The 25716-nt window shown below is 41.5% G+C and overlaps 1 protein-coding gene across 1 annotated transcript in view; it reads left to right on the top strand.

Moving 5' to 3' along the window:
- The first annotated feature begins 4852 nt into the window (after positions 1–4852).
- The window catches only part of PLBD2 (phospholipase B domain containing 2), a 72242-nt gene continuing 51378 nt past the window's right edge, over positions 4853–25716 (top strand). Inside the window, exons 1-5 of the mRNA XM_085877632.1 lie at positions 4853–5222; positions 8446–8539; positions 12320–12478; positions 17301–17401; positions 21561–21865. Of these exons, the coding sequence (XP_085733758.1) occupies positions 5008–5222; positions 8446–8539; positions 12320–12478; positions 17301–17401; positions 21561–21865 (874 nt within the window). The 5' untranslated portion in view covers positions 4853–5007. The remainder of the gene's footprint in view (positions 5223–8445; positions 8540–12319; positions 12479–17300; positions 17402–21560; positions 21866–25716) is intronic.

The raw sequence follows: 25716 nt of genomic DNA, 5'->3' as shown, positions 1-25716 counted from the left end.
ATGCCTCTGCCAGGCTGAACAGTTTGTTTTATATCTCACTGTTCTTCTTCTTTCGGCTGCTCCCGTTAGGGGTCACCACAGCGGATCATCCGTTATGATCCGCATACTGATTTGGCACAGGTTTTACGCCGGATGCCCTTCCTGACGCAACCCTGGTCGCCTCTTACGACACAGGGAATAAGGATTTGGTTTCGCCATGATTCCGGGCTGCCCTACACCCTCTCATAGCGCGGCCCAGCGCAGAGCACCCGTCATCAAGCGATCATCCAACGCAAGCCTCCGAGTAGCCGGATTACAGGCGCACGCCACTACGCCCGGTTATGTTTTATATCTCACTGATGGGCCAAATTCGAACCAAAATCGAAAAAATTCCAACCGAAAAACCCCCAAAATCAAATCAATTCATCCTTGTCAAAGGCCTTTTGAAAGATTGGGATTGGGGCAGAGGCTTGGCTGTGTAAGAGATATTTAATGTTCGTGGCATCGGAGTGGTGGAGGTTGAAGCAATATTGCACTAAGTGTGAAGAAATAGGCCAATTGAGAAGTAAAATATCTTCATTTAATGTTAGCAGCTCTGGTCACAGACCATGAGTCAGAGGTCAGGCTGTAAATAAAAGATCTGCGTAGACAGAAAAGTGAAAAAAGAGAGAATAGTCGAAGAGTTTGAGGAAGTAAAAAAATTAATAAAAAAAAGTCTACTTTTTGAAGAGGGGAAGGTCATAACTGTTTGGAAAAACATGAAAAGGTAAAGAGTTCCAGTTTGGCAGTGGAGGGGAAGAAGCAAACATCATAATGACCCACTCTTGAGTTGCCAATGGCCACACAATGATCATGTGATCTAGTGGTTTGTTGAGTATTTTTTTTGGTCTTGCTAATGGTGGAGGTACACGAGCAATATCTATGGAAAGGAGAAAGCCAACTTTGCGGCGTAATTCGAGCAAGTCGTGTTTTGAGTCAGATTGGGAGAGTTGATAAGTCAGATTACTTTGGATTAAATTCTGTCCAGTCAGTACGTGGAGCTAGAACCTCTCCAGATGTGAGGGCAGTACTCCATACTGTGGTGTAGTCATGCCCGCGGGGAGGGGCATGATGATGATGCATGATGGGCGTGATGGTTGGAGGAGTGGCCGTGGGGGTCGGCGAGGGATATGAGGTGTGCACGCCGTCTGAGGCGTCGTAGTAATACGGGGAGGGGCATGACTACACCACACATACAAGGACGAATCAATGACTTATATGGTTGAAGCAACTGGTCAGAGGAGAAGAATCTTCGACATTTGAACAAGACTCCTTGTTTATTCGAGGCAGACTTAGCTGTTTGCATAATGTGTGAATTCTAGGATATATTTGATATTGGAGTAATACCTTGTAGGTTTACTGCATCACATGGTGTAATTGTGGAGCTTTCAAAGGAGATTGGAGAGTTGAGAGGAGTTTTTGAGAACCATGGGAAGAAATTGAGTTTTAGAAACATTAAACTTAACTTGATTAAATTTGCCCCACTGGGAGATCTTGTCCAAATTTAAAGAGGTTGGCTGTGATGAAACGAGATGTAGATCGAGTGAGGGATAATGGAGCAGATGGGGGAAAAAAACATGGAGGAGTGTAAAGTTGAGTCATCAGCAAACGAGTGCATTTGTTTATTTGTAGAAGAAAGGTCATTGATTAAAAAAAATAAATAAGGAAGAGTGTTGGAGACAGGACAGAACACTGAAGTACACTGCTGTTGATAGGGAAGGAGGAAGATAATGAACCATCAACAATTACGTCGATAGAGCGGTTGGAGAGAAAGCTCAATTATGAGAGAGCAGAGTGAAGAAGGGAAGCTTGGATATCAAACCCCGATGCCAAACTCTGTCCAAGGCTTTTGAGATATCAAGGCCTACAACAAAGGATTCCCCAAAGTCTCTCGGAGAAGAAGCCCAGACATTCATAATATAAGAGAGGATATCACCTGTAGATCTTGCCTTGCGAAAGCCATATTGGTGGTCAGCTCACAGCTCTTTCAGCTCCCGATTACCTCTCAGCTCCCCATTACCTCTTTCACGCTCTCAGCTCTCAGCACCACGTCATCAGCATACAGGAGTTCCCAAGGTGAGCCTCCTCTAAATTCCTGTGATACAGCCTCAAGAACCATAATGACCAGGATTGGGCTCAAGACTGACCCCCTGCTGAACACCCACTTTCAATTCAAAATCCTCACTCTGCACTCAATTTACCTTCACTGAGGTTTTTGGCCCATCATACATTGCCATGACTACCCTAACTAACCAATCCTCCACACGTAACTTTCTCATGGACCATTGCACCACTTCCTGAGGCACCCCATCAAACGCCTTCTCCAAATCCACAAATATAAAGTACAGTTGTTTATTCTTCCCCAGATATTTTACTGTAATTGCCCAACTATAAAAATTGCCTCGATCGTGCCCCTTCCTGGCATGAAACCAAATTGCATTTCATGTATATTAACACTCTGTCATCAATTTATCCACGACTCTCTCTCTACCACTTTCATTCCATGGTCCAGCAACTTCACACCCCTATAGTTGCTCTGAACTCAGGCATCACCCTTCCCTTTATAAATATTCACCATTTCACTCTTCAACCAGTCATCTGGGACAGATGTCTCCCAAATAATTGCATTTATCAATTTAGTAATTAAATTCACTCCAATATCACCAGATGCCTTCAGCATCTCTGCGACGATACCAGTGCTGCTCGCCGCTGTACCATTCTTCATTTCATCGATGGCTTTCTTCACCCATTCATTCCTCATCTCAGGTGGTGGGCCCTGCACCGTCTCCACTGCCTCCAGAATATCCCTGTTCCAAGAGAACTCCTCATTCAGCAGGTGCTCATAGGAACTCCTCCAAGCATTTCTAATCTCCCCATGGGTCATCCGGTACATTGCCCATATCATCCTCCACACATTCTTCTATGAGATCCTTAGCTTTGCTATTCTAAATATCTCCCCTCTACTATCTGCATTATTTATCACATCTGAAAGTGAATCCTGCACTAACTTTTTATGCTTGTAAACTTTTTCCAAACCCTAAACAGTTTTCTTTTTCCTTGAATCGCCTTATCCACCTCATTATTCCACCACCATGTAGCCTCATGTCGAGCTGGGTCCTTCGACCAGCCACATGTCTTTTCAGGAGCACACAGCAGCCCATCTTTTAAAGAGTTCCAACAACTCTCTTCATCCTCTCCTACCATGGAGTTTCCAACATTAATTTCCAGAAGTTCCCGATAGAAATGTTCCTTTACATTCTGATCTCTTAGTTTCCATATTGTTCTCCTTGGGATGTTAAGGTTTCCTCTTTTCCAGACTCCATCTTGGCTTTACATCACACACTTGGAGCCGATGTTGGAAGGCGCATTCTTCTCCACCGATCATTTTCACATCCTTAACCAACTTCCCATCTAATCTCCCAACTATAAAGTAGTCAATCTGGCTCTTTGTATCTCCTGACTCATCAGAGATTGGTCTGCTTTGCCTTTTCGGAAACATTGTGTTGCACACGACCATATCTAAAGCATCCCCAAACTCAAATATTCTTTGACCTTCAGTGTTTCAAACTCTGAAACTTGACTCACCATGCACACTCTCATATCCTTCTGCCAAATTCTTCAACATGTCCATTCAAATCCCCTCCGATCACAACTCTCTTGCTAATCCCTGAAACTACATGCACAAGTGTGTCCCAAAACTCATCCTTCTCCTCCTCACTTAATCTTATCTGTGTGGCATATGTTGATACTACTGTTAATATATGCTTATCAAACAGTTTTAGAACTATCTCAAACAAAAACTGTCAACACAAGGGGAGAGGGGAGGGGGTGGGGGTAGTTTCAGATGCAGTGCCCAAGGTCCGAGGGTGTCTTAACCTGACCCTGCTGCACGTGTCCGAAAGTGAGTGGGTGGGGGTGGGGGTTTGGGGGGGTTATAATTTTTTTTTTCAAAATATTTTTTCTCCAGAGCCCAGCTCCTCCGCTCGTGGTATATAATCCGAGCTGTGTTGGTTCATCGAGCTGTTTACGTCCTCATCTATCTATAATTCCAGCAATCTGTGTGTCCGTCTGTCTGTGACCGCTGTTTCTCGACAACCGCTGGTCCGATCTAATTGAAACTTGCCAGGTATATTGCTGGGGCCCCGTGGATGTGCATTTTCAAGGTTTGATATTAATCGGACAAGTGGTTCCCAAGTTACGGCCATTTATTTACCAAACCAATGACAGGACACGGTGCTATGACGTCACAATTGACGTCACAATTCTTCTTTATTTTTGGACGGACGGCCACGCACTGGTGTTTAAAATTACGATAAAAACCATTGCGGTCATTGTACTTTATGATAGCCGTTTTCATTCAAATAGGAGCTAAACAATCACCTCGAACAAACTTTCCAAAGAAATGATTCAACATTTAATTTCGTTCACGTCATGTTGAGAATAATAAACTGTTCGGAACGGAACTCTGAACTTTTAGCAAAACTACTTGGTGAATGGTAATGGAAGAAGAAGAAGAATATGCGGACGGGGAGGATGTATACACACGTGAGCGCGTTACTCCACCCCCTTCATTCCAGATGAGAAGAAGAAGAATATGAAAAATATGAAGAAGAAGAAGATGACGAGGAGGATGTATTCGCACGTGAGCGCGTTACTCCACCCCCTTCATTCGTAGAAGAGGAATATGAAGAAGAAGAAGACGACGAGGAGAATGTATTCGCACGTGAGCGCGTCACTCCACCCCCTTCATTCCAGATGAGAAGAAGAATATGAAGAAGAAGAAGAAGATGACGAGGAGGATGTATTCGCACGTGAGCACGTTACTCCACCCCCTTCATTCGTAGAGAAGAAGAAGAAGAACCTGAAGCGTCACGCTGCTGGGAAAACCCCCAGGTGCCTATTCCGTGTTGTTAATGTTCTGACGTGTTTGCCTCTCGTGGGACCATCTCTGGTTGTTTCCTCTCCCGAACCAGGACCAGCGAATCGTCCATGTCGCACTCTCTGTCTTTGTGTGTGTGCGTCGCTCTCGTCCTGTCCATCGTACATGGACGGGACCCCGAACCACAGAAGGAACCCTCTCCGTCCGAGTCTCGGTTCCGCTGCGTCGTCATGACCCCCTCGGGCCGTCTCTCCTTGCGAGATGTTCTGGGAGGACCTGAAACCATCGCTTGTGGTAATTTTACCAAGAGGATGCAGGACACGGGGTTTGTGACCTTTTCCCTACTTGTTTGCCACACCTTTCTCACCAACCACCCGACGCACACCTATTAGACTTCACACTTCCCGACCTGCGGTTCATTAATATGTAAATTTGTTTATATTTAGTCAAATTCCAATTGCAGTAGCTCTTGTTCATTAGGATATTCACATTGTGTTTTTTTTTTTTTGCGTAAGCGCGAGGACTCGTTTTCATCTTTAATTTATTTACACCATTGACGCGCACTACTCCGTCATGGCCACGTTTTACAGTTTAAAAAGGAAAACGAGAAGCGTCCATCGAAAGCGCCAACGGGTAAGAAGATCGGTCGGCAACACCAACAAGCTTTAGTAGCACAACCCAGGTTTATCCAGGGAACGGCGAATACACACGTCAAAATGCGCCGGGAACGAGGAAGCAGGAAATAACAAATGGCATCACAACACGAGGCACTAGGGGCGCTGCGGTCAAAATAGTGACGTCAAGACGCCATTGCAAAATGTGAGTTTTTTTTTTTTTTACGTTGCGTTTTATTAAATATTTACAAATTGGCGGTAATGCAAAGAAATAGCGTATAACATGTTAAAAAAAGAATATGATGCGATTCCGAATTATTTTCAACCATCACTGTGTCACTCTGAAGTCGATTTGCATATTTCCAAGATGGCGGGGCACCATCACGAAAATGTGGTAAGCAGAAGTTGTCAATATATCGCATATTCCTTGAAAGCAGCACGTAAACGATAAGGACTAGCATAAAATTGAATACTCACTGGTCATTTTGATTATATGGTTTATAGGGAGAGGGTCAGGTCCAAGAGGAGAAAATTGCGGTCCAAAATCTCATCTTTATTTGTATTGTTTACAATATTACAAGCATGGTGATATATGGTTTTACGTGTTTTTTTATGAGTAATACAGGTGTTTTATTGGCATTTTATCTTGCGTTCTACCATTATACTTAATATCCATACATTTCTGATTTCACGATATCTGCGCTTTGACCTTGAGAAATAAGGTCAAGGTCATTCCCAAGGTCATTTATTTATCTTCGGTTGTATTGCTTACAATATTTCCTAAATGCTGATATATGGTTTTATATGTCTTTTTTTTTTTCCAGTAATAAAGCACATTATTGACATTGTATCTATTTTTGCGTTATTTTTACACAATTTTCTAATGGGTATTGGGCACGACTCGTTACATAATAAATGTATTACATATTATCCCCAAATACAGCCGATATTGAAAATTTAAAACTTGAATACCTCAAAAAATATTCAGTCATTTTCAAAAATTCCAAAAGCTATTTGTTCATATTAATCTATGCTATTAGAAAATAACATAAAATAAATATATATAGGGTTTTCAAATTTTAATGATAGTGCCTAACAACAGCGACACCAACGTAACTGCTGCCATCCCAACCAACTTGCGGCGAAGGATAAACTTCGAGAGTTTTCCGCTCAATCCTTTATTGAAACCCCCCAAAAAAACAACAACTAAGTTTCTATATTTACCTGGAGGCATTGCAGGTTGAGGGCTACTTGAATATTGTGAACGTTGCACAGGCATGATGGGTCATCATGGCGTCCTTGTGTTTTTGAGCTTCCTTGTGAAACATTGATTTCAGTCACAAGACCAGAAGGGCACTCAGTAGAGAGTATACCTCCGCCACATACTGCCTGATCCGTTACAACATATCAGGCCCAATACATTGATGAAATATCATGCGAAACAGTACCAAATGTCAATGGTGAAGAATCACTTTTAAAATTAAATAATTCTCCTATCCAGATCCAGATTCGGATTTTCACCAAAATCTAATCGGTTCATCCTCGTCACACACACAACGTGTTGACACAACTTTTTGAGATATCCTGCACACAAAGAAACAGATTGGGATGAAAACATAACCTCCTTCCACCTTCGGTGGTGGAGATAAAAACGATCGCTTTTTAATTGAGGGGAGGGTTTGGAGGAGTGGGGGGGGGCTGCCATGTGTGCCCCCCCCCTGGATTCACCACTGATATTTGTGAACAGGAACTTGGAAACATCTGTTGAATAAATTGTGTAGCGGATGAGGGTAAATGTTCTTATTCGTTCGTATGCAGCACAAGGCTTCGAGGAAGCATCATACAATGCGGGGTAGCATCATTGGCTGAGGGTGTGGCTGTGCCGCTGATGCGGTGCCCTTTGCTGGTTGGGGCAGGCATTTGGAATTTGTTCATGGTGCTGGCGTTGGCTCACCTACTCTTCACGAAGGACACCGTGGGATTTTTAACCTCCACCGACTAATGCTGGCAGACAGGACGCCCGTTTATCGTCCATCAGAGGGACGGCACACACATTGGTGAAACACCAGGATGACAGTTTATAGCTGGGTTGGGATTCAAACCCAGTCTCGACAGCTTAGAGGGGAGTGTGCACACCTCTTGGCTATCCTGTCGGCCTGTTTTAATGTTGAAGTTGATATTATCTTACGTGACAGTAGTTTTGTGAAGGATTCATTATATAGTTCACGGCAATGGGTTGAGTGATTTAATCGAAGAAGTATTAAATTGTCACATGGAGTGGATTTATTTTGTGGTGTTTATTTATTTATTTATTTATTTATTTATTTATTTATTTATTGCACACTAATTGTGCAAATGCCTTTGAAGATGAATTTCCTGTTTTTACATGATCAATGAAATGAGTGAATTTGTGTCTGAGATATCGATGTACATATTTTTGTTGTTGTTGATGCACAGCTGGCATATTGCAACATTTTCAAAACATTTTTGAATGTTTGGTGTTTTATACAAGGCAGGATTATAGTGCTAATCCTAAGTTTCCTGCATGAGAGCATGTAAGGTTCCAACAAGGTTTGAACTGAGACCAGGCAGGCAAAGTATCCCCTCTGTGAATAATATTTGGTGTATTTCTTGAGTTTGATTTGTCCATTAAGAATATGATCGTTCTGGGACTATCTCCATTTCTTGGATAATTTAAATAGTGCTGGATTCGATTAGAACCCACAACCTCTGTGAGGCCAGTCCAGTGTCCTTACCACGCGGCCACTCCTGTTTTCCTTTACACTCAGGGTGAGGGAACATTTTATTTTTTCCTCCTTACTATGTCTCCATTGACTTATTATTTCTTCCTTCATTTACTTTTTAAATAATCGATATTCCTCCTTTGTTTCCTGATCCTGATTGATCCCACCTGATTCTGTTTCTTTTGCACAGATGGGATTACTTTACTGTCACCACCAACAATTCCTACAGCGATGAACAACAGGCATATTCAGCAGGATTTGTGGAAGGCAACTTGACAGCCAAGGTATTTTGGGGTTGCTGTCCAGAAGACATTATGTGGTAAGGGTGAAGAAAAGGTTGATGACTTCAAGCCAGTGATTTTCCGTGATCGCAGAAAATTGATGGAATTCATGGAATCGGTTACTTGAAACAGAAAACTGAATCTGACATTGAAAAAACGGAATGTAATAAATTGCAGAAAGTCAAGATTATGTTGAACTAGCATGGGCTACTCGGTGCTGCCCGGCTGTGTGATGTTCTCCTGGCGGTGGTTCTGGGATGTGTTGGACATTGAAAAGCTATGGCATTGTTGTCCTCATGGTGGTTACTTTTTGCCTGCGGGCCGGTGGCATCACTACCTGACCCCAAGTCCCAATATACACTTTAAAGCGGCTTTTGGTGGCCTCAAAACGGACATTAAGGCCAACTTGTAGTAGCTCAAAACCCTGTCCAGATTCTGAAGTACCAACACACAAAATTTGGAGCCTCCAGGCGCTATGGTATACCCGTGAAAGAATAACTTACGAACGCACAAACAAACACACACTTGAAACTAAGGGCACTTGGTTGAGCACATACCTCCGCTTGGCTGATTAGTTTACGTTTTGTATCCCACTGATAGGCTGGATCTGGATTTGGACTGAAACCAAAATTTAATCGGTCTGTTCTTGTCAGCCAACCAACTCGTTCACCAAGTTTCATTCAACTCTGTCCACAACCTTTTGAGATATCGTGCTTTATATTATCACAGCCATGGCGGTTAGGTTAATCCCCCGACCCAATTGTCATGATGGATGGTTAACACTGACCAGGTCGGATCGCCGAACGGTTTTCCTTCGAGGCGAAGACGTGATCCTCGGAGATTATGGTGCGCACGAGAGGGGAATCGTGGCACAGACGGACGCACAGCACAAGGGGTTTGTACTCGAACCCATGACAAATAGATAACACCAGCAACTTAAAATAAACACTGGGGTTTAATGAAAATGATTTACAATGGTAATAATTCAAAATGTAATCATAAAACATGAGGTGAATTAAAGCCTAATGTCGAGACTCCTCGACACACGGACTTTCATACAGACAAGGGGAAAATAAAAGAAAGAAAATCCTCCCTTTCTTCTGGCACTTAGCTTTGAACAGAGATGGTCACGTACATGAGGTATTCGTGAGGTGGTATTCAACACGAGGGCTCAGAAACCGGCGTGCGGCTTCTTCGTCTATCGCGCTTTTCGACGCCGCTGCTCTCTGCAGAATTGCGCCGCTCCCTTCAGTGATATACACAAGGCTTCGAGGCTGGTCTCACATGACCCAGCCAAGAGTCAATGGCCAGCATCTTGCTCCACCACGCGAGCCAACTCGCCTCAGCACGAATACAATAACCGTGCCACCGCCTTCATGCGTCGAAGGAAAGCCAGCCGTAATGCCATGTTCTTACACGCCTTCTCCTAGCTCCGTCATCTCACTCCCCTTCTCCCGGCTCTCTCACGTCACGCCCATAAATCATCCACTCCGGGGGCGTGGCTCCACCAGCTGTCCCCCTGGAGGTGGGGAATTCCTGCCTGCTTGGACATGCATCTCAGTTGTAGTTGTTTTGAGGACGTGATCCCCTTTATCGCCGGACTTAAAATACAAAAACTTAGGGAAAAGGTCATGGGGGCAATTACATACTGGGGAAAATTGGCTTTAATTTCTATCTAATTAACACAGCACCACCCCCCCCCCCCCCCGTGTGGTGACAAGTAACACTTAGGCTGAGTTTCACGACTTAATTTACATCGAGATGTTTCCTACACGTCCACGGGCCAAGCAACTCTATACAATCCTAACTTTCCTATGAAATTCCTCCATCTACCCCCATAACTGTAACAATATCATTTTAGCCATATCTCTCAATCGTGAAGAATCTCTTCAAAAATTATCGTATCCCGATCTGGATTCAGATCTTCACCAAAATCGAAATGATTCTTCCTTGTTACATACCTAACCGGCGCACCAAGTTTTTGCTGAATCCGTCCACAAGTTGTTGAGATATCATGCCATACAGTATATCGTTTTAGCCCCATCACTCAATGGCGAAGAATCACTTAAAAAATTCTTGCATCTGGATCTGGATCTTCACCAAAATTCAATCGATTCCTCTTTGTTACCTCGTGCTGGGTGGTGGTTCCTTCCTTGCCCAAGGTCAACAACTAAGGTGGTTTTTCTAAAATCTTCAATTTTCATCTGATAGGACTTGAAATTTGAAGGCTTTGCCAATCAGGTCACTGAATTCAACCAGTGAATTATTTTTGATAATTTGAAGTGACCCCCCTCCAAAAAATACTTGTTTGTTGAATTCAGTGACCTGATTTGCAAATCCTCTTCAAATTTCAAGTCAATCAGATGAAAATTGAGTATTTTAGAAATCTCACCTAAGTTGTAGACCTTTGCTCTATGTTGGCCTTTTGACCTCAAACAATAAGCTTCTTACTTTTGACAAACTCGACCATGTGGTGAAGTTTCATGAAGATTAGTTTTAAATTGTGACCTGTAAGCGATAGACAAACAGACAGAATAATAAAATCGACTGACCAATATACTTGGAAAAATCATTGATTTTTCAAGTCACAAACAGACAGAAAGGGGTGAAAACATAACCTCCTTCACCTTCGATGGTGGAGGTAAATATATATATATATATATATATATATATATATATATATATATATATATATATATATATATATATATATATATATATATATATATACACACAGCAGATTACTTGCTTTATTGTCTGATTTTTGTGTGCAAGATTCCACACAGATTTAATTCCCACTGTGTACCGTAATTATGAAAAGTAGTAAAAAAAATTAAAATAAATTGAAGCGGTTTCAGAGGAGCATCACCATGAATCTCAATCTCAATTGCTGGCACTAAATACCGAATACAATTCCATCAAACAATCTCTGGGGAGCCCAGTTAAAATGATATTCCATTTGAAAGTTTCACCACTTTGTTGAAAATTCGGTAAAAAATTAATATTCCCTGAAAATACGATTGCCAGCGAAAACAAAATGTAAGTCATCACATGCACATGTGTGCACCTTTGGAGAAACTTCATTTTTATGGTGAACACTCGTTGAAATACAGATGGGATTGACAAAATAAAAAATAAACCCTTTTTTTTTGACTCGTGTGTTTATTTCAATGTACCTGTTTCCACGTCTGTGTGCTTCCTGTGTACGTGAGCATTCATGGACATCGTAATTGAGGTTAATTTAGTTTAAAGTTCCACATCCCAAATGATTCCAGTTTCCACATTTTTTCTCTCACCTGCAGTTCAGTTCATATTATCATTTCCATTTTATTATTTCTTGTATTTCTGTGTCACAGTGAAGGCAAAATGCACCACCCAGGCATGTTGTAGAGGATTTTTGGTGGAGACATGAGTAAAATTGTACATTTTTTTTTTCTGATGCAAATTCATAAATAAATGCTTCTTCTTCCATTGAAAACATGAAACGGAATTTAGGTTTTTTGGAAACAAAAAAGCACTTTTTGAAACGGAAGATCACTGGCTCGAGTCTCTTAATTACACAGTCTGTGAGAAGTAATGTATTTCTTTGAGTCATGCTTATTTACTGTTGATATTTGGGCCAATAATTTAACCAAGGTGCCAATAAATGATGCCTCACTCTTTCTGAATGATACTGTTGGATCTTTGACAATTATAAGTGAAGACAGCTACAGCTTTAATGATAATTCTTTGCTTGACGCAATCACTCTTGTTTATTGCTTTTTTTTTTTTTTCTTCACGTAGTCCATACACCTGCATTGGTTGAACACCATGGAGGGATACTGTAAAATTCCACCCTCTTCTAACTCATCCTGTGCTCGCGTAGAGGACTTTGTCAACAAGAACCTGATCTGGCTGAACGAACAGCTGGAAGCACACCCAACATCAGTGTACTGGCATGAGGTACTTGATATAACGGAGGGTTTTTGATGTTAATGTATGATCACAAATTAATGTTACATATTGCTATTTATTTTACTATTTACATCATATGAAAATTCAGCAATTGTCTGTGTATGCATGTATGCATGCACGTATGCCTGAACCTTAAAATCAAAAACCGCTTAACCTATCTCCACCAAATTTTACATACATGGTCGAGTACCCAGGAACAGGCCATGGCCCTCCCCCACCTCCACTGGGGTCGGGAAATGACTTGGGAATTTTCTTTCCCTGAATATATGGAAGATTGCAAGTGGTTTAACCACTAACCCCTGCTGGAGGGAGGGGGTATTGACACCATATATCACTCCCAGAGGGAGCAAGTATTACCAGCATGGAGGAAATGGATTTGTTATTGACATCTAATATCCACAGGAAAATTGTATTTTTTGAAAGCAAGTATTATTAAATGTTTGTCTCTTACTGAAACTTAAGCCTGTGGGTGTCCTGCAGACTCCCACAGTAAACATTGATGTATTGGTGCAATTTAAAGAGCCGATATTGTGATGGAAGAGGTTTTTCTGTGTTTGTGTAAAAAGGACAACTACATATTATGTACGCAGGAGGGGATGTGTAAAAAATAAGAAGGAACTCTAGAGACAGACAGACTGTATCGGGGAAAAGGGGGGATAGTTGGAGCTCAAACACCTCTTCATTTTTCATACTTAAGTAAATGACCCCAAAAGTTCTTCCTTTTTTACCATTAATTTGTGCCATATATATTTAATTAAATTCCAAGATGTAAATCAGAAATGCTACCCTGTAATCCAGTATATATAGTGGCCTGCAAAAGTATTCACCCCCTCCAAAGTTTTCACATTTTGATGCCACCTGAGCTTATTTCATGATGTTTTCAAATAAAACTTAATATATGGAGTCTTCACAAACTACTCCAATGTGATAAAGCCAACAAATGCAGATAAAATATTAATAAGTTAGATTAACAGAGAAAATCAGTTGATTCTCAGTTGCGTAAGTATTCAAACCCTTTGTCTAATTAACCCGAAATCACTTCAGGAGCAAGTTATTTGTTTGAAAAGTAACAAAATAAGTGTGATGGGTTTCACCTTTATGTAATCAGTGGTTTAACTTAAAAAATTAAGCTACCCCACTTATCTAAGGAGTTTTAAGGGGCAACTCACTTGGTTAATTAAGCAATAAGTCGAGATTGGGACAAATGATGGCGATGCTGCTTCGAGATGAGCAAGGATTTAACAAAGCAGATTGTAATTAAATTCCACCTGTCAGAAAGTGAGACAAGATTTTAAGTGTTCAAAAGTTCAACACAGGACAACATGTTCAGAAAAGCAACCATGCATTGTGCTCTCTTCTGATTGCATTCAATACATTGGGCTTGAGCAACAGTAATGCCAGAAGACCACCCAGGTGTTAAAAATTCAAGTATCAGAAGAATGTACATTTTGTAGATTAAAAGCAGATCATTTAATATCAGGTCAGTCAGATTTCTTGACTGCCACTGGTAACATGTAACCCAGTGCTACCTGCCACATGGTTGGGTTGTCGGCGTCTAAACCGACACCCCTCACTGGCTCGCCAGTGGGGAGGGTAACTGTGACACCCTACCAGGACGAAAAACAACACCTGCAAAAGGGCAGATGAGCTACTTGAGGGAGCCAACGGCCATCCAGTAAGGAGATTGTGTCTCTGAAAAAACACCCATCCGGTTAGACCGTTTTTTTTTTTTAGGTAGTACGTTTTAGACAGCAACCACCCAGGGTGGTACTACCGTTCTGACTTAAGAGCGTTAAAGTGGTGCCCGGAACCATCTTGCACTCTCCGTGTCAGGATTGCTGGTCTTACCTTCTGTTTCACTCAAACTATAGCTACCAGGTAAACTTTAATCTCTCTTTCTTGCAAACAAACAAACATCACACACTTTTCTTACTCACTCATTTTCGCTCCTCAATTTACGTTCTCCGTTTTATTTTTATTTATTTAAGGCCTGGCCTCGATGAGGGCTATTTAGTCCATGACTGGTGCCTTCAACATAAAAAAGTCAACCTTGACTCCACATTTTTCTTTCATTTCCTGAAACATAAAGTCACTGTGAGGCATTGCTAACAAAACGATGAACCTGTTGATCCCACTTAATATTATTCTGGATGATAACGCCAAGCAGTTTGAGCGAGGAGACGACGAGTGCCACATCTTAAGGCCCTGTCACACCTTGATGTTTTAGCCAGCATATGGCAACGTATCAAAATGTATGTAAAACGCTGGCGTACGCTGAACTATTGATGTTTTTTTTTCCAGTTTTGGACGTATTCATAACGAGTTGGACGTATGCATAACGTATTAGTAACGTACACAGAACGTTTCGATAACATATAGATAACTTGTATCAACGAATGCTGAGCATGTTGTCGGCGTTCACAACCTATGCCCAACGATAGTCTAACTTTTGCATAGTGCGCGGCAGCGTATCGCCGACAATCACGTGGCATAGCCTATTAAAAGGCTGCGGCTCGACGATTCAAATCATAACCGCACTAGACATCGAAGTGTCAAACCGCTGTCACTCCTTGACGTTTTAGCCAGCGTATGCCGATGTATGAAAAATTTGTCAAACGCTGGCACACGTCAAATACGTTATGGGTAAGTTTTTTGTATACGTTAAGAGCACACTGAAGCTCGCTGGCATACGTCATAATATGCCAAGTACGTCGACAAATTTTCAGCATGTTGAAAATTTTTCGACGTATCCAGCGTATGACACACGTTCCGCATACGCTGGCCATAAGTTGTAGGCACGTTACGCGATCGTTGACACATGTCGACACACGTTACTTGTAAGTTACTCATAAGTCGAAACACGTTGAGGTAATGTTTAGCGTCAGTGTTCCAGACTCCATTTTTTTTTTTGTTTTTTTTTCTTCTTCGGTATGAAGGTGATGTTGACACTTCAACTTCTAGTGCGGTTATGATTTAAATTGTTGAGTGGCAGCCTATTAATTATATTATATTATAACTGCACTAGAAATCGAAGTGTCAACATCATCGTCATGCTGAAGAAAAAAAAAAACCAGGGAATCTGGAACACTGATGCTAAACATTACCTCGACGTGTTTCGACTTATGAGTAACTTATAAGTAACGTGTGTCGACGTGTGTCAACGATCGCGTAACGTGCCTACAACTTATGGCCAGCGTATGCGGAACGTGTGAGTCATACGCTAGCATACGTGGAAAAATTTCAAGCATGTTAAAATTTGTCGATGAGCTCAGCGTACTACGACGTATGCCAGCGTGCTCTTAACGTATGCAAAACTTACCCATAACGTATTCAACGTGTGCCAGCGTTTTAGACAAATTTTTCAGACGTCGGCATATGCTGGCTAAATCGTCAAGGTGTGACAGGGCCTTAAGGAGTGCCACATCCAGATTTAAGGCAGTTTTTAGAATGACATGATCAACCTCCAAATGAATAGGAGGTGGAGAACGATGAAGAAATGAAATGTGCATAAATTTATATTTAGTTGGGTTCAGCTTCATTTCGTGATCACGACACCAATCGGTGAGAGAATCAATATTGGGCTGGAAATGTGAACTATGTGACTTTGATACATCATCATAAAGGTATTTCCAGTGATTAGTTGAAGTGGTAGCTTCATTAACCATTGCCAAGAAAATAATAGGACCTTGTTTTGTACCCTGCGGAACACCACATGTTATATCAAGATAAGTTTATGTTGGTCTGTGGTATCAAACAGTTAGAGATTGATGTGATAAATTACAGATTGTCGGCAAAACCGTGTGATCAACCCCAAGTTGGATCAGCTTTTCAAGATCAACAAGATGATTTACATGATCAAAAGCCTCACTAAAGTCGATGATGCACAAGTTCACATAGTTGCCAGACTTGTCAATTCCTCCATGTATGCTGTCAAGTAAACTGACCAAGTTATGCACCACTGAACTGCCTTTCAGGTTGCTAAACTGTTGGTGGTCAATGCCACGTTGCATATCCCTCATCACCCAATTGGCAAGGCACCTCTCAAATACTCGTGCTTTACAGGTGTGATAGAGATCGGGCGTAGCTGATTGCAACTCGTAACAGGTGAACTCTTTGGAACCGGGCATACTACTGCAGTTTTCCAAATTTGAGGAAAACATTCAGATCGAAGGCAGATATTAAATAATTCAGTCAGTGGTTGCGACATCTTAAACGCAAATTCCTTCATGAATCTTGTCAGGCAGTAATCTGGATGAATGGCTTTGGACGTGTTGAGTGAACTTGAAGGACTAAACACCAGAAGTCGCTCAATGATTGGAGGAAATGAAGATGCTGGCAAATATGGATAAATTCAGAGAAGGTAAATCTGAGCAAATTTTGGCAAAAAGTGAATTTATTTCATTCGCAGATTCAAACAATTATTTATTTATTGTTTTGGATAGGATTTTCTGCAATTTTCCAAATTCAGAGCCAAAATACTTCAAAACTGCAAGTTCGTGTTCGGATTCGTGTTCTCCAGTGTTCAAAATATAAAATTAAATTTAAATTTAGTAGTTCCTCGATCATGGACTGACGTCTGCAGACAGACAAAGTGAACCCAAATTGCTTAACCGTGCTTTGCGCTTCGCACGCATGGGGTAATAAAGCAGAAGCATGTACGCTACAAAGTGAAGGTAATTTTACAAACTGCATCTCCAACATTGTTGAAATGTTTCAACGTTTTGTGCCGATTCATTCAGGCAATCCTACAAGCTGTTTGGTCATCTCATGGACCTCATTGAGTGATTATCATTGTCGTGTGCTTCTGCAGGTGCGTTTGGCCTTGTTACAGTTCAAGGGTTTAGAAGATGCCTATAAAGGGAAACCTGCCATGCTCCCTCGTCGCATCACCTTCTCCCCCTTGGGCCTCTAGTGAGAGCAGACTACATAATCCTTATCTGCCATATCCATATTGCACACATCCTTCTGGTTGTTTGTATCACCTTCCCATCATATCACCAAATGTCTCATCAATTTTCATGTGTGAACAATTCTTGACAGTCAACAAGTAAGGGATCAAATTAAATTTGAACCGATTGTATTGGCTATTGCTAACTGCATTGTTGTACCCACCATCAATACGTGACTTTCAAAAGGATGTATGGATGCTAACGAGGCCTTTTGCGCATGTGCTGTGTGTGTGTTTTCAGTAACTCGTCATGCTTGCTGGGCACGTTTAACCTGCTGTTGCTTGCAGCATCTTTCAAACATAATTTTCAGGATTTGGACAAAACAGTGGAAATTTGAAAATGTTTAACCACAATTGTTCCGTTCTGTCAAGGCTGAACCATTATTGTTATTGTCAGATCAGGGCAGATTAGATCTGTGACCTGCTGCAGGTACCATGTAAACCTGTACTCACCTGTTTCATGGTTGTGTTGTCGGCTATTTAACCATCTCCCCCACTAGGATTTCTGGTGAGGAGGGTGTATGATATGGACATCTGGCAGAATTAAAAACAAAACCTGTAAAAGGGTGGACGAGCTCCTTGTGAGCCAACGGCCATCCATATCTGGTGCCCAACTGTGTCTGTGGGCGTCCTGCAGTTGGGTTACTTTTTTTTTTTTAGGAGGTTGATGGCAGGATTTGCACTCCGGCCAATGGAAAACAGTTTATTCCGCAAAACACACTAAAACCGCAAAGAAAACAGAAAACCCCCTCTGTGGGAGTACCTCCTGTGCAGCTTGGGATTGGAGCAAAGCCTTCAGGACTGCCATTCTTTGATGACAGGAGGTAAAGCATAGGGTCACCTTCCTGGGTCAGATTCTGATGGTTTATGTCGGGGTGGAGCTGAAGTGTCGTCCACCACATGGCGGTCTCCTTGGGTTAACCTAAGGTGGTACCTTTGGGTGTGTGCCTAGAATGTCCTATCCTTAAGAGAAGATGATCACCTCTCTCTGCTATCATCTGAGCTTCAGCGTTTGAACATCGGTATTGCAGCACTCTCTGAGGTTCGGAGACTGGATAGTGGTGAGATCATGGCGGGTCATTACACCTACTACTGGTCTGGTCACTCTGAATGGTTACCATACTCAAAGGGTTGCCGTAGCTGTGTCCAATAAGCTGACTCCCATGATAATTAAGGTAACGCTGGTCAACGAGTGTATTATGAGACTGAGGATTTGTCACTCTTTGGGTGACGTTTCCTTGGTCTCTGTATCTGCTCCAACTGAGGTGAGTAATCTCACTGTGAAGGAGGCATTCTTTGCCCTGCTCAAGTCTGTGGTTGATCGGTGTTTCAGGTGAGATACACTTCTAGTCTTGGGGTATTTCAATGCATCGACTGGCACTGCTGGGGATGGTTACGAGACATGGATTGGGCCCCAAGGGTCTGGAACTGTGGACCAGAATAGCACTAAGTTCCTTGACTTTTCAAGAAGTCATGGACTTAGGGTGGCTGGTTCATGATTTCAGCTCCCACAAGCTTATCGCTGGACTTGGTATTCTAATGCTGGCGGTGCGGCAAAGGAGATTGACCAAGTAATTGTTGATGGTCGCTGGAGGATGATTCAGAACTGCAGGGTCTACCGGAATACTCAGTTCCTCAATACTGACCACAGGCTTTTTGCAGCAACTCTGAAGCTGCAAGGTAAACATTTATGGTATGGTACCATCCCTGCCTAAGCTGGATGTTGGCAAGCTCAAGGATAAGTGGATAGCTGAGGAGTATGCACACAGGCTGAGTGAGGATTTGGGGGGGGGGTCTGGGTGTTTTTGGGAATCCTGAAGAGTTGTGGAGTGCCTTCAAGACCACCATCCTTGATGTTGCTGGTGGATGTCTTGGAACTCACCATCAAGGGACACTGGATACCATTGACTGGAGTCACAGGGTCAAGCTTAATGGCAGAGCTGAACTGTTCAGGGAGTTGAGCCTCACTCAGCCTGTTCGCAATCAACTGTTGTCCACCTTTGCCTGTGGAAACACAGGCTGCGGTGAACTGGTTGACATGGGGTAAAGCTCCAAGGATCTGTGGCATCCCAGATGGTCTTCTCAAGGCTGGTGGAAATGCTGCACTCATGTCGTTGCATGCAGTTCTGTGCTCTGCCTGGAACACAGGCATCATCCCAACTGATTGGAAGAGGGGCCTTGTTGTTCCTCTGGAAATGGAAGGGTGATCGCCAAGACTGCAACAACTACCAAGGGGTGACGCTGCTCTCAGTGCCGGGCAAGGTCTTTGCTCGGATAATTCTTGATAGGGTTCGCCACCATCTGCTTGAGCACCAGCATCCAGAGCGGTCAGGCTTTACACCAAAGAGGTCAACGATTAACCATATCCTTGCTCTTCGTGTCCTCACCAAACGCAGACGAGAGTTTCGGCAGGGGCTGCTTGCAGCCTATGTTGATCTCTGTAAAGCGTTCGATTCAGTGAATCGGGATGTCCTCTGGAGGATTCTTAGTCTTCATGGGGTGCCACCAAAACTGATCGATCTGATGTCTGAACTCTACTCTGGTACTGAGAGTGCTGTGAAGTGTGGTGGTACCATCTCTGACTTATTTCCAGTTATTACTGGAGTTCGTCAGGGGTGTGTACTGGCCCCCACACTTTTCAGCACTTGTATGGACTGGATTCTCGAGAGGATGTCGGAGAGATCAAGCTGCGGTGCATCGTTTAGGAATGTCAAGATCTCTGACCTTGATTTCGTAGATGATGCAGTCATCTTTGCGGAGACTTTAGATATCATTTTGGGGGCCCTCGAGGTACTGAATGAGGAGTCTGAGCCGCTGGGATTACGGGTTTCCTGGGTCAAAACGAAGATCCAGGCTTTCAATGACATCTTGGATGCTGCTGTCCTGTGTGCCTGTTTGTGGTGAGGAGGTTGAGGTCGTGGAGAGATTCACTTACCTTGGCAGTGATATTCATGTCTCTGCTGGTTGTGAGTCAGAGGTCAATAGACGTCTGTGTCGGGCCTGGGGAGTTATGGATTCTCTGGATAATGGGGTGTGGCGCTGCCAGTACCTGTGCGGGAGGACGAAAGTCTGAGTCTTCAGGTCCTTGGTGCTTCAATTCTTGCTCTATGGATGTGAGACTTGGACTCTGACCAAGGATCTGAGACGGAGAGTTAATTCCTTTGGTACCAGGTCTCTTCGAAGAATCCTTGGCTGTCACTGGTCGGACTTTTTGTCCAACGAACGGTGGCTGAGAGAGACTCAAATGAGATTTGTTACCTGCATGGTCCGTGAGCGTCAGCTGCGGCTCTATGAACATGTGGCTCTTTTTCCTGATGCTGATCCTGCTCACCAGATTCTCTCAGCGAGGGAGTCTCGTGAGTGGAGGAGGCCAATGTGCTGACAACGAGCCTCGTGGTTGCAGCTAGTTGATCAGAATCTCAAGGAGATGGGGATGGGCCAGGTATCTGCCTGGGCGATGGCCAGACGGAGGCCCCTGGAGTACCGGCAGAAAGTGGACGCAGCGACGCGCTGCTCCGGCACATGCTCCCATACCTGACCTGACATGACTTTTCCGAGTACTTTCAGCTTCTTTTAGAAGCTTTGTGAACGATTCACGATCACTGTGACTACTCCTCATTTTCATAAATGCCAAGGTGAGCCAATGAAAAAAGTCAAGAATTCACAAGTTTTCGGAAAAGCGATGATAATAGAAAACCTATACGCCAAGAAAACCAAGATGCCAAGGTGAACAACGAATAGCCAAGATCTTGTGAAAAAAGCTAAGGAGTGGTCACACTGCGCACGATATACATTCCCTGCCCCAATTACCGTTGTTGCTCGGGATTTCTTTACATGTGTACTGAGCATTCTGGGGTGGATTACATCCTTTTGAAAGTCACATATTGAATGAACAGTGTTTTTGGGGTGAATAGCAAGAGATTACAGACGAGGATTTAAGATTGTTTTGCCTCAGCCTAAATTTAGATAAATGTACAGCTGTAATTTGAACCTGAAGGCACCACCAATTAGTAGAGCTGCCTCGTAGTCAAGGCTTAGGTGCAGCTATAATGATAGTGCTACCCTCCTGAACTTGCATCCATCTCCTTCAGTAAACTATCTGTAAAATTTCATTTTCTCCAGCTTACTGCAGATCAGTGTTGAGCTCGGTGACCTGGAAGCAGCTCTAAACCAGAGTCTGAGAGATTTGAAGGAGGAGAAGAGGAGCAGATCCCAGAGAGGGAGCAAGGATGAGAGGTTTGGAAGCAAAATGGAAGTGGACAGTGAGAAAGTGGCTGGTCCTCTCTCTCGTGATCACTGTTCTGCATTGATCAAGTTGCTGCCTGGAAACAAGGAATTGATGGTGTCTCATACAACATGGGGCTCGTACCAGATGATGTTGCGCATTGTCAAGCGCTACGACCTTCGCGTGGGATCAAGTTCACCTGGTTCACCTTTTGTTAATCATTTTTTGGTTTATTTTGGTTATGATTTTCCTTTTAACCCAATTGTTGCTGCTCTCCTACCCTATCTCTTAAGGCACTGCATGTCTGTGTGTCTCTCATTTACGTGTACACATGGCTTAGTTGAAGTCCGTGAAAGACATTACTTCCCACTGCTAAATGCAGTGTCAGCCGCTGCACTGACACCCCCACCATGTTGGTCAACCTGAAAGCTTTGTAAGCCTGCAGGTGAAGCTGGAAGTTGCACTTTAACTTTCCTATCATTTCTTTTTCCGCTGCTACAATTCAGAAACCTCTAACTGTATAATGGATGCTTAAGCAAGGTTGATGTGTGATAGGTGCCCAATGATGGTCAGAACCTTTGCAGGAAGTGCAGGTTTAGCACATGTGTATATGCCTCCATATTGTGTGATGCATGCCATGTACCTACACAAAATACCATGCACTAAGTGTTCTGCACCAAAGTGTATTCGGACATGAAAAACAATTTATTCTGTGCTTAGCCACCAGATTTTATTTCTTTCTGACTTGGGGCAGATTCTGAAAAAGTGGTTTAACAAACAGTGGCCTGCAAAAGTATTCACCCCATCCAAAGTTTTCACACTTTGATGCTACCTGAGTTACTTCATGATTCTTTCAAATCAAACTTAATATACACAGTAGAGTCTTCACAAATGACTCCAAAGTGATGAAGCTAAATTTTAATAATCACAATAAAGACCAATTACTGCACCGTAGTCCCAAGAAGGAAAACAGACACAGACAGACAGACAGACAGACAGACACATCTACATTTATACACACGTACATCTACATACAAACACATATTAACACACAAACACAGATATATTATGTACTGGTACGTACATACCTACAGTACTTACAAAAGCTATTTTATTTGAAGTTATAACCTTAACTTATAAGCAATTGACTGATTTCCCAACTACCCGGATCATCAGCTGGGCACCGTTTTTAATTGCGGTTTCGATCCTTTTAGCCCAGAACCTCTCCAAACGGTGGATCCACAATCCTGGTCACAGGTCTACATCAGTAGATTACTCAACATTAATGGACCAACAACCTCAAAGTTGTGTCCAGTCAGTCAACAGCAATAAAATATCCTTATTCAAACTTATTTAATTATTACTTTTGTTTAAAGTATTAATACATATGAATAACTTCAATCATACACCACTTTATATGACAATATATTGTTACGAATCTATGCCCGCACAGCGTGCGAACGACCGCTTTAGCCAATGGCAGCCGCACGCCCACCGGACGAGCAATTCAGTCGTGACTTCCCAGAACAACGCCGAGAACCAGTCACGGGTGTGCCTTCAACGCACACCACCGCCCAGTCCGTATTCCACCCACGCGCAACAGGGTCAATCGCCGAATATCGATATACCTAAGTATTCGCGCGGGTAACCTACCGAGGGACCGTACCTCGGCGAAGTTCGTTGGACACGAACTGCTTAAGCGGTTAATCAACCGAACATGTTAACAATCATTAATTAACAAGCAATTTTTACATGTTGCATTGTAAACAACCATTAATTAACAACCGTTTTTATCATGCTGCATTGTTAACAACCATTAATTAACCGATTTTATCATGCTGCATTGTTAACAACGGATTTTAACATGCTGTACTGTTAACAACCAACTTTAACATGCTGCATTGTTAACAACCGATTTTAACATACTGCGTTGTTAACAACCGATTTTTAACATGTTGCACTGTTAACCATGAATTATCAACCGATTTTAACATGCTGTACTGTTAACAACCGATTTTAACATGCTGCACTGTTAACAATCATTAATTAACAACCGATTTTAACATGCTGCATTGTTAACAACCAATTTTAACATGCTGCATTGTTAACAACCATTAATTAACCAATTTTAACATGCTGCATTGTTAACTATCATTAATTAACAACCGATTTTATCATGCTGCATTGTTAACAACCGATTTTAACATACTGCACTGTTAACAATCATTAATAAACAAGCTATTTTAACATGTTGCACTGTTTACAACCATGAATTATCAACCGATTTTAACATGCTGTACTATCAACAACCATGAATTAACAACCGATTTTAACATGCTGCATTGTTAACAACCAATTTTAACATGCTGCACTGTTAACAATCATTAATTAACAACCGATTTTAACATGCTGCATTGTTAACAACCAATTTTAACATGCTGCATTGTTAACAACCATTAATTAACCAATTTTAACATGCTGCATTGTTAACTATCATTAATTAACAACCGATTTTATCATGCTGCATTGTTAACAACCGATTTTAACATACTGCACTGTTAACAATCATTAATAAACAAGCTATTTTAACATGTTGCACTGTTTACAACCATGAATTATCAACCGATTTTAACATGCTGTACTATCAACAACCATGAATTAACAACCGATTTTAACATGCTGCATTGTTAACAACCAATTTTAACATGCTGCACTGTTAACAATCATTAATTAACTAGCGATTTTAACATGTTGCACTGTTAACCATGAATTATCAACCGATTTTTAACATGCTGTACTATCAACAACCAATAATTAACAACCAATTTTAACATGCTGCACTGTTAACAATCATTAATTAACTAGCGATTTTAACATGTTGCACTGTTAACCATGAATTATCAACCGATTTTAACATGCTGTACTGTTAACAACCGATATTAACATGCTGCACTGTTAACATCCATGAATTATCAACCAATTTTAACATGCTGCATTGTTAACAGCCATTAATTATCAACCAATTTTAACATGCTACACTGTTAACAATCATTAATTAACAACAGATTTTAACATGCTGCACTGTTATCAATCATTAATTAACAACAAATTTTAACATGCTGCATTGTTAACTACCATTAACAACCGATTTTAACATGCTGCATTGTTAACAACCAATTTTTAACATACTGCACTGTTAACAATCATTAATAAACAAGAAATTTTAACCTGCTGCACTGTTAACAATCATTAATTAACAACCAATTTTAACATGCTGCATTGTTAACAACCATTAATTAACAACCAATTTTAACATGCTGCATTGTTAACTACCATTAACAACCGATTTTAACATGCTGCATTGTTAACAACCGATTTTTAACATACTGCACTGTTAACAATCATTAATAAACAAGCAATTTTAACATGTTGCACTGTTAACAACCATGAATTATCAACCGATTTTAACATGCTGCATTGTTAACAACCATTAATTAACAACAGATTTTAACATGCTGCACTGTGTATCTTAACAACCACCAACAAATAATTATTTTAATGCTTATTTATAATGTATTTTATCAATAATATTTATTTAATTTTTTATCTCCATACTTCAATTATTTAATTCCACCAATAAATGTATGTATATGTATGTATGTATGTATATATATATATATATATATATATATATATATATATATATATATATATATATATATATATATATATATAGATATTATTATATTATTAATTAAATAATTTACCTCACTAAAATAATTAATTATTTTATTATTACACGAAATGCAATGGGAAGTTGTTTCCACGAAAACCAACCAAACTTATATAAAAGGTGACGATGAAGTCTAAAGACATTCTCACAAGACCTGATCAAACAATCAGCCAAATATCCTTTGTTTATCATGATGGAAAAAACATTCTCAGCACATTCCACAAAATCATCCTTCACTGAACAAATTCTTGTAAATCTAAGTAACTGAGATGAAAAGAGATTGTAACATCATGTTCTGGGGCTGCTTTTCATCAGCAGGG

This window comes from Eptatretus burgeri, chromosome 4 (assembly GCF_056783735.1).
Source record: "Eptatretus burgeri isolate ZD-2024b chromosome 4, Ebu_testis_v1, whole genome shotgun sequence".
Taxonomy (NCBI): domain Eukaryota; kingdom Metazoa; phylum Chordata; class Myxini; order Myxiniformes; family Myxinidae; genus Eptatretus; species Eptatretus burgeri.
The sequence above is the reverse complement of the archived record's forward strand: the minus strand, read 5'-3'. Positions and strand labels throughout refer to the sequence as shown.